Source organism: Protomyctophum parallelum (assembly GCF_964188405.1).
Source record: "Protomyctophum parallelum genome assembly, chromosome: 23".
In the NCBI taxonomy this organism is placed as follows: Eukaryota; Metazoa; Chordata; class Actinopteri; order Myctophiformes; family Myctophidae; genus Protomyctophum; species Protomyctophum parallelum.
The window spans coordinates 3,483,192-3,502,511 of record NC_139715.1 but is presented as its reverse complement, the minus strand read 5'-3'; the positions used below and the strand labels follow the sequence as shown (position 1 = coordinate 3,502,511).

The 19,320-nt window shown below is 44.1% G+C and overlaps 1 protein-coding gene across 1 annotated transcript; it reads right to left on the bottom strand.

The window, feature by feature from the left end:
• Positions 1-2,126: 2,126 nt before the first annotated feature.
• On the bottom strand, positions 2,127-18,623 carry LOC310854354 (methyltransferase N6AMT1-like; the record flags this gene model as incomplete). The annotated part of the gene is made up of 2 exons (XM_083758952.1): positions 2,127-2,147; positions 17,940-18,623. 2 exons carry the CDS (start codon positions 18,621-18,623, stop codon positions 2,127-2,129), a joined length of 705 nt encoding a protein of 234 aa, XP_083615078.1.
• Positions 18,624-19,320: the final 697 nt, after the last annotated feature.

Here is a 19,320-nt window from a genome sequence, read left to right as displayed (position 1 = left end):
ATAACTATATATATATACAATGCATGTATATTTCTTTTTTGAATGAAATAAGACAATTATAATGACAACAATGTGATCATTGATCCTGCACCTGAAGTTCAAAAAGGAGGAGTAGGAATAAGTAAAAACTTATTTACTCCTACGGTACTACCCCCATCTTAAACATTCACCAATAAGTAATTACAATAATCATATAATCCAAGTGTTACTGCATCCATACATACATACATACATACATACACACGTACATACGCACATGCATTATGTAAGAACAATAATTAAGTAAGCAAGTATAGCCTGAGACGATCAATGTGCCTCATCCTCCACTCTGTAATAGTTAAGTATGTCATTTTTATACATCCTCTTAAATTGTACAATGTTGGTGCTTTGTTTGAGTTCTACAGCCAGACCATTCCACAAATTGACCCCACAGATTGTTATACATTGACTTTTCATGGTAGTGTGGACAAGAAGTTTCTTCAAATTTAGCTCCCCTCTTAAATTATAACCATGTTCTGTATGTTCACTGGTAGTAATCTATTTCTTGCTTTAAACATGACTTGTGCTGTTTTGAACTTGACCATGTCAATGAATTTCAAATGCCTTTAACTGTAAAGAAATAGGGTTTGTGTGTTCCTGATATGCGACATTTTTCACAATCCTTATTGCTCTCTTTTGTATTATGACCAATGGATTTAAGTTGCTTTTATACGTAGGTATTACCCCAGATCTCCACACAATAATTAAGATAAGGTAAAACCAGTGAACAATACAGAATGTACAATGCCCCATGATTTAGAATTAGTTTTGATTTAACCCAGTATAGAGACACTTCTTGCCATATTAGCGCGTAGGCCTACATATGAAATAGTTATTTTCTCTTCACCTGAAATAGCTCACGATCAGCTGATCAAGATCGGATATTTTAGCCCAATGTTTCCCTACTTTTATGGACTTTTGTTCCAATGTGACCAGAATGGGTTTATGTGGTCAGGGTCAAATTAACCCCTCCACCCTGCGCTATCGGGGGTCCAGGGACCCTCATGGGGGTTAATCCGTCCCTGTATGTGGTTACTTGTAGATGATGGTTATCATCGCCTGAAACTTACTGATGATCTTTTTACATAGCTCAGCGGATTTTCTTGTCTTGGCTTTTAACTCGGCACGGTTTTTATCGTCTGATGTCAATGTGAACAATTTAACCACTCGATCACGGAGGCATTTGAATTCTTCAATGTGGCTTATGCAGCTGCAGACCAGCGCCAACATCTCTGATGTGCTTTCATTCAACTCTGTGTGACTACGTATATTCTTCAAACAATCAGTTAGACTTTGGACTCTAGTCAGAAACTCTATTGCCAATCTCTCAAATTTCCCATTTCCCATTTCATTAGTGCCGTTCCAAATGGCTATTCCAGCTGCAACTGCAACAGCTGCGACCAAAGCCATCATGCTTAAACCACCTGTAAATGGAAGTAATACCAGTAACCCCAGGGCACATGCAGCCAGAGCTCTTCTTGTTAAGAGATAGTTCACTGCATCCAATGACTCAGCAAACCGTTCCATTACCTTGGTTATTTCAAATAAACCACATTGGATATCTTTCATTCTTTATTTATGACTTCGAAAAAGACTTGAGAATGTCTGGCGGGCTTCGCTGGATAAAAAGTCCTTACTCATTTTTGAATCCATTGCGTAGCTATGTGTGTTGGCACTGTTGATCAGTGTCTCTCTCTCTCTCTCACACACACACACACACACACACACACACACACACACACACACACACACACACACACACACACACACACACACACACACACACACACACACACACACAGATTTTTTCAAAAGTATATTCAGGGAGAAGTCAAAGGCCTCTGTCGTCTTCTGGGTGTTGTGGCTGGGCTGTGGAGTGTTGTCTCCTGGGTGTTGTGGTTGGGTTGTGGAGTGTTGTCTTCTGGGTGTTGTGGCTGGGCTGTGGAGTGTTGTCTTTAGTCTCTGTTGTCTTCTGGGTGTTGTGGTTGGGTTGTGGAGTGTTGTCTTCTGGGTGTTGTGGCTGGGTTGTGGAGTGTTGTCTTTAGTCTCTGTTGTCTTCTGGGTGTTGTGGTTGGGTTGTGGAGTCTTTAGGCTGCAGCAGCACCGATCTGAAAGATGAACACAGGGTTTATCAGTTTATTTATTCACACGATCAACTTTATTGTCCCTTCATACATATTGGTTATTGTTTCCACAACCATTTTAACTGAGAAAAAGATACATTTGGTGTCTCTGTTTTTAAGTGGTGCAAACCACTTCCTTAAGTGAGTATGTGTGTGGGTCCCTGCCTGGCTGGGTATGTGTTAGCACTTCAGTGATGCTTGCAGAACTTGACTTCGTCTCGTTCCTGACCACATCACTGTCGTGGCAATAACCACGTTAAACAACACCTTCTCGTGTAATATTTCTTAACACATTGAATGCTAAGGTTTGAAATTTTCTCAGGATTGGTGGTGCTAAGCGATTAACATTGGACTTTTGAACTTTTTAGGGGCCCACAGCGAGGGGCCTCTTATAGCGAGAATCAGTGCAACATTGCACTGCTCACTTCACAGGGGTGTGATTTTTATTATTATTACAGTAGAAGTATTTTTCTTATGAAAGCAGAGAGTATTTTAGACAAGACATGGACCTGACAACTAAATATTCACAAAATAAGACCTATAGCGACATGTACATAATATATACCGGATGAAACATAAGACTCTCTGCTTTCATAAGAAATATACTTCTACTGTAATAATAATAAAAATCACACCCCTGTGAAGTGAGCAGTGCAATGTTGCACTGCTCACTTCACAACATTGCACTGCTCACTTCACAGGGGTGTGATTTTTATTATTATTACAGTATTAGTTTTTTTCTTATGAAAGCAGAGAGTCTTCTGTTTCATACGGTATATAGGCCTTATTTGCAGATTTTAGACCTGAACTGCATTCAATAGCCTACTGACAAACTGTACATGGGATCAATGTGTATTTTATTTGTTTTCCTCCTAAAATTAGACATTTAGGGCTTTCATTCAGTGTGTAGTATGTTGTGATGATCGGTGATCATTATGAGTGTATGGCTGTGAGAATATGAATATCTATAAGAGTTCTCTCGTTCTTCTTGACTACACAGTACCAGGGTGGGGGGAGTGGTTGCCTGTGTTTTCCCTAATCCTCCGCAGGTGGACTGATTGATGATTGACACCTGAAGCTGGCCCGTCTGTCAGGGTGTGATCGGCCCTGACTGGCTGTCGGTCTAGAGTGGGTTTGCCCCTGATCACGGCTCTCCCTACTCGCCTATATGAGTCAGTCTGTTCCTAGAAGACGCCGGGGAGAGAGGCCGGAATCCTCTCTCTCCCAGACGCCACACTAACTGTGGACTTTGCTTCGTTATTCCTTAGTTGTTCCCTTCGGAAAGGAATTTGTTTGTTTTAGTTGTAGTGTTAATTTATGTCTGTTTGTTAGGTATATTTTCTTTTGAGTTTAATCTGTATTCTGTAACACCTTCCACGTCATTCCATCATTTAAGTCATCTCTATATAAATAAATGTTCGCATTTTGAAGCTGGTGTCCTGTCGGTCCATTACATGTTACACTTAATTACCCCTAGACTAATTGTGTCGTAACATATGTATATGATAATAATTTATTTATGTTTATATCTGCCTGTCAATCTCTGTGACTTTAAACCAGGGGTCCTCAACTGGCGGACCGCGGTCCACGACCGGACCGCGGACCACCTCTCTGCGGACCCTAGGCAAATTATTAAAAAAAACAATAATAAAGAATTTAAATAAATAAAAACGTTTTTATTTTTTTCCCCCCAGTATATGTGTGGACTGTGGACTATAATCTGCGAGTTACCGCGACCCCTTGTTAAAATTATCCGTTGTATCATTCCTTTGCATGCATGATTAATAGATGCATTCGTTTGCAGAGCAGAGCGCAGCGCAGCTGAAAGTGTGTGTGTGTGTGTGTGTGTGTGTGTAATGGCCGGGCATGTCAGCGAGAACGATGCGCTGATTGGCTGTTACTAGCTGTGGTCGGAGTCACACATGCGCAGCGATGCGCGACAAGACTGTGGGCACGTTCGGAAATACCGCACGGGAGCACACTCACCTATTACTTTGCATTGCACAGTGCGCTCACTGCCGCTCAGTGCACTATTTCCGAACGCACCCTGTGTGATGACGGCTTCAGTTTAGGACAGCTGAGCTGAGCAGCCGCCCACTAGCAGTACAGCGCACACACACAACTACGACTCGCGGGAGATTTCGTTTCGATTTAAGTGAAGCAGTTTTGTTCCCTTGTTGTACCGGCACTTCGGCAGCTGTTTAACAGTAGAATACGACTACAATAGATGTTGAATGAAAGACCATGGCCTGTTCTAAATTTAGAAAGGTGGACAGTGAAAATCGGCGATTCAATGAAGAATGGACTGACAAATATGCGTTCATTCTACCTCCGTCGAGCACCAAACCAATGTGTCTATTATGCCTAAAGACAGTAGCTCTGGTGAAGAGTCAAAATGTGAAACGCCATTATGAGACAGAGCACAGCTATTTTGAGCGGAACTTTCCTCCTAATTCAGAGCTAAGAACCAAAGAAATAAAGTTGAAAAAGTCATATCAAGATTCAAGCAGGAAGATTGTTACATGTATGACACAACAACAAAAAGCAACAGAGTGCTCACTGAAAGTGGCGTGGGTTTTGGGTAAGCACAAGAAGCCATTCTCTGATGCTGAAATAATAAAAGAATGTATGACTGAAGTGATGGACACCATGTTTGAAGGCAAAGAAAAGGAGGAAATGACAGCTAAAATAAAGCAAATCCCACTGTCAGATACCACATCAACCAGACGTACTGAATTGCTTGCTGATGATTTGTCCAAACAGCTTTGTGATGCAATACAAAATGCAGATTGTATTTCCCTAGCAGTCGATGAGTCCACTGACACCACTGATAATGCTCAGTTGGTGGTGTTTGTGAGATATTATGATGCAGCAAAGGTTGAAGATGTGTTGGGATTGTTAAACCTCAGTGGACAAACAAGGGGGGAAGACATCTATGCAGCAATGTCAGAAATGCTGAATGAAAAAGAAATAGATGTGAAGAAAGTAGTGTCAATTGCTACTGATGGAGCTCCAGCCATGTTGGGGCCAGAGAAAGGTCTGGTTCAGCGTCTGAGAGAGCACCACCCTGGCTTGATAGGGTACCACTGCATTATCCACCAGTCTGTCCTTTGTGCACGTCTGGGAGAAGTGTACTCTGAAATCATGACAATGATGATGAAACTCATAAACTTCCTGAGAGCAACATCTGCACTGCAGCACCGCTTGCTTCGTACATTCCTAACAGAGGTAGATGCAGCATATGATGATTTGCTCCTGCACAACAACGTCAGATGGCTGAGCAAAGGCAAGGTCCTGGAGCGTTTTTGGGCCATTAGGAAAGAGCTGGAAGTGTTTCTCTCACAGCAAAAGAGCATAAAAGCAATACAGTTCCTGGAACTTCTGCAAGATGCTGAAAAGATGGAAGCCGTTGCATTTTTGGCCGATATAACATCACATCTCAATGACCTAAATCTCAAGCTACAGGGGAAGAACAACACAGTGTGTGAGCTGATGTCAGCAGTGCGTGCCTTCCAGAGGAAGCTGGAGAACTTCAAAATTGACCTACAGGTAACTGAGGTAAGTTGTTTTTATTTTTCATTTCTACCACACACATTTCCTGGATTCCACTTAACATATTTTTGATACTTAATACCTCTTTTAAAGCATTTCTCATTATTTATTTTACTTTTGTTTTACCCACAGAATGGACTCGAACACTTCCCCAAACTTCTGGAACAGACCAAGGGAGAAAGAGGTCGGATTCAGTGTCATTTGGAATTCGTGGAGAAGCTGATTGCAAATTTCAAGACTCGCTTTGATGACTTCAAATTAGAAACACGAGTCCTACTTTTTATTGACAACCCATTCCTTGTCAGAAATGTAAGAGGGTTCTCTGCAGAAGCACACCAAATCTTCCCATGGGCAACAGCTGCTACTCTGCAAAATGAGTTGATTGACCTCCAGGAAAATATTGCACTTAACCCATTCTGACCGGGCACCCATTTTGGTGTTAGCATCATGTTATGCTTTATCTATTGAAAAATAGCAGATCTACAAGCTCATATCGCGCCACCGAGTGGCGCGATACGAGCTTGTAGGTCTGCTATTTTTGAAAAAAATCCAAGAACGACTGACATTTTTAGAATCTGATCTCAGGTCAGAATGGGTTCATCAGACCAGTGTGTGTCCGGCGGAAACCTAGTATGAATCTGATCTCAGGTCAGAATGGGTTAAAGAGGCTCAGTGTGACGCTATCACCTTCTGGACAAATATGGTAACTGCAGCTAATTATCCTCTGCTACATAAGCTGGCAGTTAACATTCTCACAATGTTTGGGTCAACTTACAGATGTGAGTCTGCATTCTCCACAATGAATATTGTGAAGAACAAGTACCGCACTAGACTCACCAATGAACACTTGCATCAGTGTCTCCGCCTGGCCATCACACCATTTGTGCCAAGGTTCAAAGTCTTGGCAACGAGCACAAAATGTAATTTCTCTCATTAAGCAGTGCAGTGTTTGACACAAATTCACACATACAGTACCTTCTTTTTTGCACCTTATGACTGAGGTCTTGCCACTTTATTAGGATATGAGGGTTTGATTTGTTTTGTTAAAAGGAAAGGGATATTTTGTTTAATTTTTTTTAGCATATTTAGTTATTTACATGCCTGAGGCATTGCATTCACCTTTAGTGGAAGAACAGCTTTCCTGTGCTCCCTTGTGTCTGTATTTAAAAAGGTTCTTTCTCCTGATATAGTTTTTGGGGGATTATTGGAGGGGGTGTGAAAAGGTATTTGAATTATTCAAATTAAAATGATTTTTTGTTTTATGTTATTATTTCATTTAGTTAAAAAGAGATTGTTTTGTTTATTCATTGAGTATTTATTTAATTTTTTGTTAAAGAAAAAAAGACAACTACTGATTAACAAAGTCTTGCAAACCAAATGTGCTATTTCTCTAAAAGGGGCTATTTCTTATTAAGCAGGAACAACTTGACAAAATAAAAGTGTTCTTTGTGCCTCAACATACCTCTCTTTATTTGCTGTGGACTTCTGGAGGCCATGGAGGGGAATATTGTCAAAGTGAATAACATACTCTGCACCCCATTATTGGTTGGTTGGGAGGGGATTTGTATAAGCTTGGCTTGACCATACTAAACGGGCATAGAGCCCCGCTCTCCGATGGACGCCGCGCATGGGACTGGACCTCGGTCTTATTCAAAAACATATTTGTGGACCTTCATCATTTCTAGTTGAGGACCCCTGCTTTAAATCTTTATAACTCGCTATGATAACTTCATGAGGATGATGATTATGCGCACATATCTGATAATTGTCTCAGTAACAGGGGGGGCAACAAAATCAACTTGATCAGTGTAGGCTACCAGTGTAGGCTACCTTCCACCGATCGTTTCGTTTCAGAACGATAGCATAACGGTGAGACGCGTTAGTGGTTGACATGTCTGGACATGTTAGGGCAAAGAACCACAGGAGCGATAAGCGAGAGACGCTAATCCCGGCTGTGATTTCGACAAAATGACAGACAACTCGATGGCTTCCGCAGTTTAGGATGAGCCATGTGTATTCGTTATACATTACAAACGGGTCGAGTACGTCCCAGACGCCTTCATTGCGGTCTTATCACTGCAATTATAATGAATAAAAAGTCGGTTACAATCGCACTACGGAGTAGAATAGTGTTGGCTGCATTGGCTGGCGAAGGCACTATGGTTAATGGCGATTATGGTGATCCACTGCCGTTATATCTTTTTTCCGAGAATGAGAGAGATGCAAAGCGATCGCAACTCGCAGTGGGGGGGGGGGGGTTCCACGGCTGTGATATCTCCTAGTATACGTGCTTCTTTGTCCAAAAATGGGTGGTGAAAAAAAGACAGTTGATCATATCTATACTAGTATACTGCTTCTCCTATGGCGGTCCTTCGAGAATACGTCATTCGTTTTGCGTATACCTGTCCGTGTGCGTGTTGAAATGGCGATCGACCGTTGCAGATTATTCTTGGTTTATATACGGGCAGAGAGGGCTATCTTTTTCCGAGAATGAGAGGACGAGGCGGCGGACCGTCGGTGCAAGCCAAGGCAGTTGCCGTTGGAGGCACAGCCACAGTGGAATAGTGGATGAGTGAGTGGGGGGGGGGGAACTGAAACTGCAATACGATCCGAGACGAAGAGGCCCCCCCCTACATTGCTGCCTCGGGAGAAACCATGTAGAAACAGGAAGGGAGGGGGAATCGAGTGTATGCACACACACTAGAGTATGGGTACCTCCATTTTAGATCCCCTGACATCTGCGTTGGTCTATGCCGTGCAGGCCGCCTCCAGTACGTCGTAATGGAGGGCGCTTGCCCGCATAGACCAGACCTCTTTTCAGGAGGGGGGGGCTTTTAACTCCCGGATCACATACCGGACCTTTCTAGAGCCGATCGGTGTTACTTTCTATGTTGTCCGGGCACGTATAAATATGAAGCACATTAATCATAAAAAAACCACATAAAACGTATAGATACGTTTTGCGCATACGGCGTTCGAGATTAATAAAGCGTATGGATACGTTTCCAGCATTTGATGTGTTAAGTACTTCTTCACAGATTGTGGTAGCGTGGCGAAGCGGTCTAAGGCGCTGTGTTCAGGTCGCAGTCTCCCCTGGAGGCGTGCATTTGAATCCCACTGCTGCCAGTTGAGGTTTTAGGTGCCAAATAACAGTACCGAAACTTCAACACTAGCTCACTCCACTGGTGAGTTACCACAAGAGGCATATTCTGTGCCTGTGTACATAATCCATCCTCTGCCAAGGCTGTAGACGGCCTACCATTCCTTCTGAAGAGTTTAACTCTGGGAACACCAATCACATTTCCTGACAACCTCCTCAATTGTGGCTTTGTCTGCTTTGAGTTAAGAGCAAAGAGTAGGCATCAGCTGAATACAGCATTACCAGGTTGTGTGGCCCAGTGTTCTAAGGCGCTGGATTTAGGCTTCAGTCTCTCAGGATGCGTGGGTTCAAATCTTGAATATTGTAAGTCGCTCTGGATTAAGATCGTCTGCTAAATGCCTAAATTGTAAATTGTAAATCGCACCACTGCCACACATGTGCAAACTTTGGTTTCACATGTCTGGGACTTCTGCAGATGCCCAAGAGCAAAGTGAGAAAGGAAGTAATCTGAGTTCCCAGAGTTATTTGCCACTAGGGGGGCGAGAATGAAAGTCACTAATCTCTGCAGATGAATTCACCGTAATATCAGTTTGCTCATAAGGTTTCACTTGACTATACATTCTGTACATTTGGCTAATTTGCACTGCATAAATACCTAATCTATAGAGATTGTAGGTTCCATTTCCATCTTCAATAATAGCTCAGAGCAGAGTGGCGCAGCGGAAGTGTGCTGGGCCCATAACCCAGAGGTCGATGGATCGAAACCATCCTCTGCTATCTCTATTGGCAAATCATGTATTCTAGTTCTCAGCACTTACTAACCACAACATCAATCAGCTATCGTTCCGATTTCATGATGTTTCCTATTGATGGCACATACATGTAGTTTATGTCTTTATGGAGTTGTGGCCTCAAATGCCACCACTGCCAACACTGCTTCATAAATATGCCTTAAACACATGTATTAGACCATGAACAAGCTATTTAAATCATGATTTACGACTCACTTCACAAACGATAGAAAAGTAGGATGAGTTGGAAACATGGCTTGTATTGAAAGTCATCAACAAACTATTAACTATTAACTACTTCTTCACTGATTGTGGTAGCGTGGCCGAGCGGTCTAAGGTGCTGCGTTCAGGTACGTTCAGGTACGAACGTGCCTGGGTACCGGGTACCCATTACAATAATTAAATTTCGGTTCTCTCTATCGGTTCCCACAGACACGCGGTCACACGCAATTTATTTATTTTCTTCCCTTAATAGATGTGCAGGGAACAGAGCTGATCTACAAGCCTACACTGCGTTGCATCAGCGCCGAGTTGTGGGCTTGTGGCTTGCAGAGGCGGAGCCATCTCTCTGCATGGAGTTAGTTGTCGAGGAGTCTAGAGACAGAGAGACGCGCTGTGCCTGGCACTGAGGCGACATCATTATTAAAGTTTCTTAAACGTAATTTTCAAGTAAAGTTTATGGGAGGAAACTTTTAAGAGGGGACAGGAATCTTGCGCCTTGTATGAGTCTTCACTACTGCATACGTGCGCAGCACGCTGGCTGCGCAGCATTGAATCAACATGAGACAAGGAGAGAAAGCGTCGGTGCACTCACTTCGAGTGCGCACCCGTGTGTGTGTGACTGTGAGTGTGTGTGTGTGTGTGTGATCACGGCGTAGGGTCAGATACCCAGTCTAACTTCGAGAGGTGGCGAAAAAACAACAAAAGATAGCCTACTTTGGGCAGCCTGTGTGCATGCACATTTCTGTTAGTAGCAAACCACAGCCTTTGTTTTCAATGATCCCCCATTGACGCGCTGCCCCTTCCCCTTCATTAGCGATGCTAATTTACACAGTCAATCGTGTGTGTGTTGCTCTCAGATCTCAGACATGCTTTTATTTGTTATTGGTAAGAGAAGTAGCCTACAACACTATTGCCCTGGGTAAATACAGAATCGATATTATATAGATACATTTAAAAGAATCACTATATTATCCACAAATGGTTCAATAAAGGAGAAGATGTTATACTATTCATTATACATGTCTTTAGTATACAGTATACACTCTGCTCTGACATGCCATGCAGACTGTGCACCACATGATATTTTTTTCTAGATTTCTGACTTTGTGTTGCAGTGATGTTTATGTTGTGTAGTCTCTCAGGCATATTTGTTGTCATTGTCAGTAGTAGTAAGAGGTAACTGTAAGTATCCACAAATGGCTCAACTGTTAAAGGAAAGGATCTGTCTTAAAGCAAAGTCTTTGTAATAAAAGCTTTGTGAAAAACAATTGACCTTAAGTTTATACCATTTATTTTTTTACTATATTATCCACAAATGGCTCAACTGAATGAGGAGGAAGAGGATGTTACACTATTTATTCATTACATGTCTTAAATTGACATTGAGCTTTTTTGTTAAACATTTGACCTCTTTTATATCATTTTGGAACCGAAATAGGGAACCGTTAAGAACCGGAATCGATAAGCAGAACCGGAATCGGCACCGGACTCGAAAAAATCCTAACCCATCCTACCCATCCCTATAGATGACCTACCATTCCTTCTGAAGAGTTTAACTCTGGGAACACCAATCACATTTCCTGACATCCTCCTCAATTGTGGCCTTGTCTGCTTTGCCTACTTTTTTTATTTTTTTTTAAGATATTTTTTTGCGGCTTACGCCTTTTATTGATTTTTGAAGGGACAGACAGTAGGCTGACAGGAAACAGGAGAGAGATGGGGGGATGACATGCAGTAAAGGCCGTGTCGGGTCCGGGAGTCGAACCCGCGGCACACTGCGACTGGATTACCAGTCCGGTGCCCAGACCGTTACGCTACGGCCTGGGCCTGCTTTGCCTACTTTGAGTTAAGAGCAAAGAGTAGGCATCAGCTGATTACAGTATTACCAGGTAGTGTGGCCGAGTCGTCTAAGGCCCTGGATTTAGGCTCCAGTCTCTCTGGAGGCGTGGGTTCAAATCCCACCACTGCCACAAATTTGCAAACTTTGGTTTCACATATCTGGGACTTCTGCAGATGCCCAAGAGCTAAGTCAGAAAGGAACTAATCTGAGTTCCCAGCCTTTTTGGCCACTAAGGGGTGAGAAAGAAAGTCACTAATCTCTGGAGATTAATTTACCGTAATATCAGTTTGCTCGTAATGGATGTCTACCCTCAGGTTTCACTTGATTATACATTCTGTACAATTGGCTAACAATTTGCACTTCATAAATACCTAATCTATAGAGATTGTAGGTTCCATTTCCATCTTGCATAATAGCTCAGAGCAGAGTGGCGCAGCAGAAGCGTGCTGGGCCCATAACCCAGAGGTCGATGGATCGAAACCATCCTCTGCTATCTCTATTGGCAAATCATGTATTCTAGTTCTCAGAACTTACTAACCACAACATCAAGCAGCTATCGTTCCGATTTCATGATGTTTCCTATTGATGGCACATACATGTAGTTTATGTCTTTATGGAGTTGTGGCCTCAAATGCCAGCACTGCCAACACTGCTTCATAAATATGCCTTAAACACATGTATTAGACCATGAACAAGCTATTTAAATCATGATTTACGACTCACTTCACAAACGATAGAAAAGTAGGATGAGTTGGAAACATGGCTTGTATTGAAAGTCATCAACAAACTATTAACTATTAACTACTTCTTCACTGATTGTGGTAGCGTGGCCGAGCGGTCTAAGGTGCTGCGTTCAGGTCGCAGTCTCCCCTGGAGGCGTGTGTTCGTATCCCACCGCTGCCAGTTGAGGTTTTAGGTGCCAAATTCAAGTACCGAAACTTCAACACTAGCTCACTCCACTGGCGAGTTACCACAAGTGTCATATTCTGTGCCTGTGGACATAATCCATCCTCTTCCAAGGTGGTAGATCACCTACCATTCCTTCTGAAGAGTTTAACTCTGGGAACACCAATCACATTTCCTGACATCCTCCTCAATTGTGGCCTTGTCTGCTTTGCCTGCTTTTAGTTAAGAGCAAAGAGTAGGCATCAGCTGAATAAAGTATTACCAGGTAGTGTGGCCGAGTGGTCTAAGGCGCTGGATTTAGGCTCCAGTCTCTCTGGAGGCGTGGGTTCAAATCCCACCACTGCCACAAATTTGCAAACTTTCGTTTCACATATCTGGGACTTCTGCAGATGCCCAAGAGCTAAGTCAGAAAGGAACTAATCTGAGTTCCCAGCCTTTTTGGCCACTAAGGGGTGAGAAAGAAAGTCACTAATCTCTGGAGATGAATTTACCGTAATATCAGTTTGCTCGTAATGGATGTCTACCCTCAGGTTTCACTTGACTATACATTCTGTACAATTGGCTAACAATTTGCACTGCATAAATACCTAATCTATAGAGATTGTAGGTTCCATTTACATCTTGCATAATAGCTCAGAGCAGAGTGGCGCAGCAGAAGCGTGCTGGGCCCATAACCCAGAGGTCGATGGATCGAAACCATTGTCTGCTATCTCTATTGGCAAATCATGTATTCTAGTTCTCAGAACTTACTAACCACAACATCAATCTGCTATCGTTCCGATTTCATGATGTTTCCTATTGATGGCAAATACATGTAGTTTATGTTTTTATGGAGTTGTGGCCTCAAATGCCACCACTGCCAACACTGCTTTATAAATATGCCTTATACACATGTATTAGACCATGAACAAGCTATTTAAATCATGATTTACGACTCACTTCACAAACGATAGAAAAGTAGGATGAGTTGGAAACATGGCTTGTATTGAAAGTAGGGCCGGGACTAATTGCGATTTATTACGATTAATTAACTACAGAAAAATTAATGCACTAAAAAAATTAACGCATTTTAATCACACTATTTTTTTTCACCACGGAACGTTGTCACTGGACAGTTTTCAGACGGACCAGCGCACCAAGTGTCTGTGTCCTCTTCAGACAATAACACCACCAGAAACCGCAGACAGTTCACCAGACTGGGGGCCGCTGAGATCACTTTGCTTGTCCCCGTGGATTGGAAATAGGATTTAAAAGGCTATCCGATGGTAGCGTGGATTACAGCACAGTTCTGTGCAATTATTCAATAAAGAATTATTACCTCTATTACTACAAAAACAATGTTTTATTGCTTAAACTTATGTATTCACTATTCATTGATTCACTAGTATACCAAAATCCATTTGAAAAAATTGCTTTCTCACTGTTCTCGGGTCAAATAATGATATGCGATTAAAATGCGATTAATCTAGATTAATTAATCGCAAAGCCTCTGATTAATTAGATTAATTTTTTTAATCGAGTCCCAGCTCTAATTGAAAGTCATCAACAAACTATTAACTATTAAGTACTTCTTCACATATTGTGGTAGGGTGGCCGAGTGGTCTAAGGTGCTGCGTTCAAGTCGCAGTCTCCCCTGGAGGCGTGGGTTCGAATCCCACAGCTGCCAGTTGAGGTTTTAGGTGCCAATTCCCAATACCGAAACTTCAACACTAGCTCACTCCACTGGCGAGTTACCACAAGAGGCATATTCTGTGCCTGTGGACATAATCCATCCTCTGCCAAGGCTGTAGACGACCTATCATTCCTTCTGAAGAGTTTAACTCTTGGGACACCATTCACATTTCCTGACATCCTCCTCAATTGTGGCCGTCTGCTTAGCCTGCTTTGAGTTAAGAGCAAAGAGTAGGCATCAGCTGAATACAGTATTAACAGGTAGTGTGGCCGAGTGGTCTAAGGCACTGGATTTAGGCTCCAGTCTCTCTGGAGGCATGGGTTCAAATCCCACCACTATCATAAATTTGCAAACTTTGGTTTCACATGTCTGGGACTTCTGCAGATGCCCAAGAGCTAAGTCAGAAAGGAATTAATCTGAGTTCAGACTCAGACCCAGACTTTTTGGCCACTAGGGGGGCGAGAAAGAAAGTCACTAATCTCTGGAGATGAATTCACCGTAATATCACTTTGCTCGTAATAGATGTCTACCCTCAGGTTTCACTTGACTATACATTCTGTACATTTGGCTACATTTTGCATAAATACCTAATCTATAGAGAGTATAGGTTCCATTTCCATCTTGCATAAAAACTCAGAGCAGAGTGGCACAGCGGAAGCGTGCTGGGCCCATAACCCAGAGGTCGATGAATCGAAACCATCCTCTGGTATCTCTATTGACAATTCATGTATTCTATTCTCAGCACTTACTAACCAACAACATCAATCTGCTATCATTCCGATTTCATGATGTTTCCTATTGATGGCAAATACATGTAGTTTATGTCTTTATGGAGTTGTGGCCTCAAATGCCACCACTGCCAACACTGCTTTATAAATATGCCTTATACACATGTATTAGACCATGAACAAGCTATTTAACACTAGGATGTCTGAAAAATATTCACTCCTACTCAGTCTGGCTATTTCGGCCAAATCGACCGACGTCCCCCTTTCTCCCCCACTCTACTTGATCATGCATGGTAGCCCCCTGAAAATGGTTCATCTGCCAGCTCACAAAGCGCTGTCATGCATCATGTGACGTTGAACCTCCACTGAAGGAACTCTCTCACTCTATGAAACATGTGATGTCGTTGACCCTCCACTGAAGGAACTCTCTCACTCTATGAAACATGTGATGTTGACCCTCCACTGAAGGAACTCTCTCACTCTATGAAACATGTGACGTTGACCCTCCACTGAAGGAACTCTCTCACTCTATGAAACATGTGACGTTGACCCTCCACTGAAGGAACTCTCTCACTCTATGAAACATGTGATGACGTTGACCCTCCACTGAAGGAACTATCTCACTCTATGAAACATGTGACGTTGACCCTCCACTGAAGGAACTCTCTCACTCTATGAAACATGTGACGTTGACCCTCCACTGAAGGAACTCTCTCACTCTATGAAACATGTGATGACGTTGACCCTCCACTGAAGGAACTATCTCACTCTATGAAACATGTGACGTTGACCCTCCACTGAAGGAACTCTCTCACTCTATGAAACATGTGACGTTGACCCTCCACTGAAGGAACTATCTCACTCTATGAAACATGTGACGTTGACCCTCCACTGAAGGAACTCTCTCACTCTATGAAACATGTGACGTTGACCCTCCACTGAAGGAACTCTCTCACTCTATGAAACATGTGACGTTGACCCTCCACTGAAGGAACTCTCTCACTCTATGAAACATGTGATGTTGACCCTCCACTGAAGGAACTCTCTCACTCTATGAAACATGTGACGTTGACCCTACACTGAAGGAACTCTCTCACTCTATGAAACATGTGACGTTGACCCTCCACTGAAGGAACTCTCTCACTCTATGAAACATGTGACGTTGACCCTCCACTGAAGGAACTCTCTCACTCTATGAAACATGTGACGTTGACCCTCCACTGAAGGAACTCTCTCACTCTATGAAACATGTGACGTTGACCCTCCACTGAAGGAACTCTCTCACTCTATGAAACATGTGACGTTGACCGTCCACTGAAGGAACTCTCTCATATGAAACATGTGACGTTGACCCTCCACTGAAGGAACTCTCTCACTCTATGAAACATGTGACGTTGACCCTCCACTGAAGGAACTCTCTCACTCTATGAAACATGTGACGTTGACCGTCCACTGAAGGAACTCTCTCATATGAAACATGTGACGTTGACCCTCCACTGAAGGAACTCTCTCACTCTATGAAACATGTGACGTTGACCCTCCACTGAAGGAACTCTCTCACTCTATGAAACAAAAAACACCATGAGTGAAAGTCAGAATATAGAGAACTGAAGTCAGACGTCAATATCGGTAGAGGGCTGCAAATCCACGGGTTCATGTACTTTTTATTTACATTGTACTCCCCATAGGGGGGATTTTAGATCGCCTCATATAAGAACTGTGTTTGAAAAATGAACATGTCATCCCGGCCGCTTCACTCATATGGATATGAAGAATCAACTGACTGAGAGAAAACACTGTTGTTACTGCTACTGAATTAGTTACATTTTCGCTAGAAACAGACTGTATCATTATATGAGTGACTGACTGTCGCAAACCATACAGAGACACCTCCCTGACAATAACGCAGAGACAGCTTGTTTATTTTTGGACCACAATGCTTATATGAAACGCTTTTAAGATGAGCCCATGTTGTTCTTCATAGAGAAATAACTTCCGTGAACCGGGCAGAACCAGGGGATGAGCGAGTGAGGTCAGGCCGTCGGTGCTCTATAGAGTGTCGCATGACGACGAGCGGCCCGGAAGAGAATTCCCCGTTCATTTCCCCCCAGAGACGTTTCAAAAAGTATTTATTTAATTAAATAGACTTAAGTCACGGACAAAGACAACTCTTGTTGTGACAAATCATGAGAGTATAGACACAACGTTTTGGGACGATCAAATAATTAGAAAGAAGTTCTAATTCTAATAGAAGAATTACGATGTTGAGGGGGGGGGGGGGGGGGCAGAAAATCGAGCACTCGAGCGCTGTTCATGCAGCCTGAACTGGGACAAGCAGTCCAATGCATTTCTGCCTATACTTCCGGTCCAGGACTTGTCCCAGTTGGTTGACCCCACCCTCAATAGAAGTCCATATGTAGGAGAGCCGCCATTGGACTGAATCCCCATGAAGTGAACGCAGTTTGCGTAACTCCTTATATGGACTTTTTAGGACAAATTCTGTTCCGAAAAAACTTTCAGGCCAAGTCAACTGCAAATGACGTCATCACGTGACGTCTTTGTTTGATGTCATCATCATACATGGTGATTATAGTTTTTCTTTTTTATCCCCATATATGGAATTCCATATATGGGCACCCGGGTGAAAAAGCTGCTGCTTAGAGAGCGGCACGTGTACAGATTCACCGCTGGCCATTCTAAATGGTAAATTTAGCATTTATATAGCGCCTTTATCCAAGGCGCTTTACAAAGATTGTGCATTACATTCACCCATTCATACACCGATAGGCGGAAACCATGCAAGGCACCAACCAGCACATCAGGAGCAATCAGGGGTTCAGTGTCTTGCTCAAGGACACTTCGACACTAACTCTGGGGGAGCCCACAGTGTTCGAACCGGCAACATTGCGGTTACCATCCGGCCACTCTACCCCTGAGCCACCGCCGCCCCCTAGTGGCCACTCTACCCCTGAGGCACCGCCGCCCCGAACCGTGGTTTGAGGCTGTGTTCTGTGGAAGCGCAGGACAGACAGCCTCTCGTTGCCGGCCCTCCTGGAGAGACACGAGACGCCCTCGAGGCCGGCCTCCGCCAGCAGAGAGACGATCTCCTCGGGGTCGTTCTCCGCCACGGCGACGAGGTAAAACCTGCCCCGGTCGGACAGCAGCCGAGGCACCGCGGGGAGGAACCTGTCCGTCACCTCTCTGCCCCGCCGGCCGCCGGCCCACGCCGCCGCCACGCCCTCGCTGCCCACCTCCTCCGAGGGCGTGGCCACGTAGGGCGGGTTGAACAGCAGGACGTCCACGGCTCCGGCCAGCCGGGGCAGGAGGCCCTCGGCCAGGTCCGTGACCACCGGCTGCAGGGAGACGTGGTTGCGGCGGGCGGTCTCCTGCGTGCAACGCGCGGCCGCGGGGTTCCGGTCGGTGCACACGTACAGCGCCGATGGTCCCACCACCGCCGCCAGGAAGGCGGACACGACGCCCGAGCCGGTGCCCACCTCCACGCACACGGACGGCCGCAGCCGCTGCAGAGCGCGCGCGTCTTGCTCCAGAGCGTCGATCAGGAGGAAGGAGTCCTCCGCGGGCTCGTAGACCTCCCGGAACTCTCCGCGCCCGGCGTGGGAGTAGATCGGTGTGGGGTGACGACGTGACATAGCTCGTGTACACGACGGTCTGACTGACTATGGCTGTCTCGTTTGCTAACGGTACGTTTCATAGACGCGTCGTATATGTGGTCATCGCTGACGTTAAATATATTGACGACATGCGAGCAACAATATTAACACCTTATCCTCCTCCTCCACTGAGCTGTGTTGCAGCTGGGTTCATGTCAGCGCGCAGGTATAAAGCTGGGGGTCGAATGCGCAAATCGCCTTGTTAGGCAACGGTTTCTGACATCAGTCTAACTTTTGTGACATCCACCGTCCACCAAGGTCGGTCCAAGGTCAACATTCTTACCCCTTGTGCCCTTGTTGTTACCCTGCATTCATTATCTATGGGATTATTTCTGGTCAAATAGGGTCCCTCTCACAAACTCTGGAAGCCATTGCCGCTATTTGTTTGATGCGTTTAATTCGCTGTTTTAAAATAATTTAAAAGAAACTTGATGACGAGGCCGTCGCGTTATGATGACAAAACCGGAAATCAAGTCATCATCTGGGCTGCTAGGGCTTCTGGGAAATTGAGCTCAATGTAAGTGGACGGGGGGGGGGGGGGGGGGGGAGTTGGTTTGGACTACAATGCCTCATGGAGGCGGATCCTGTAGCGCATTGTAATGGCCGCTGGTGTGGATGATCATAACATAACCAGATTTTTGTTGTTGAAAGCTGCAAATACTTCAGCGTATGCTCT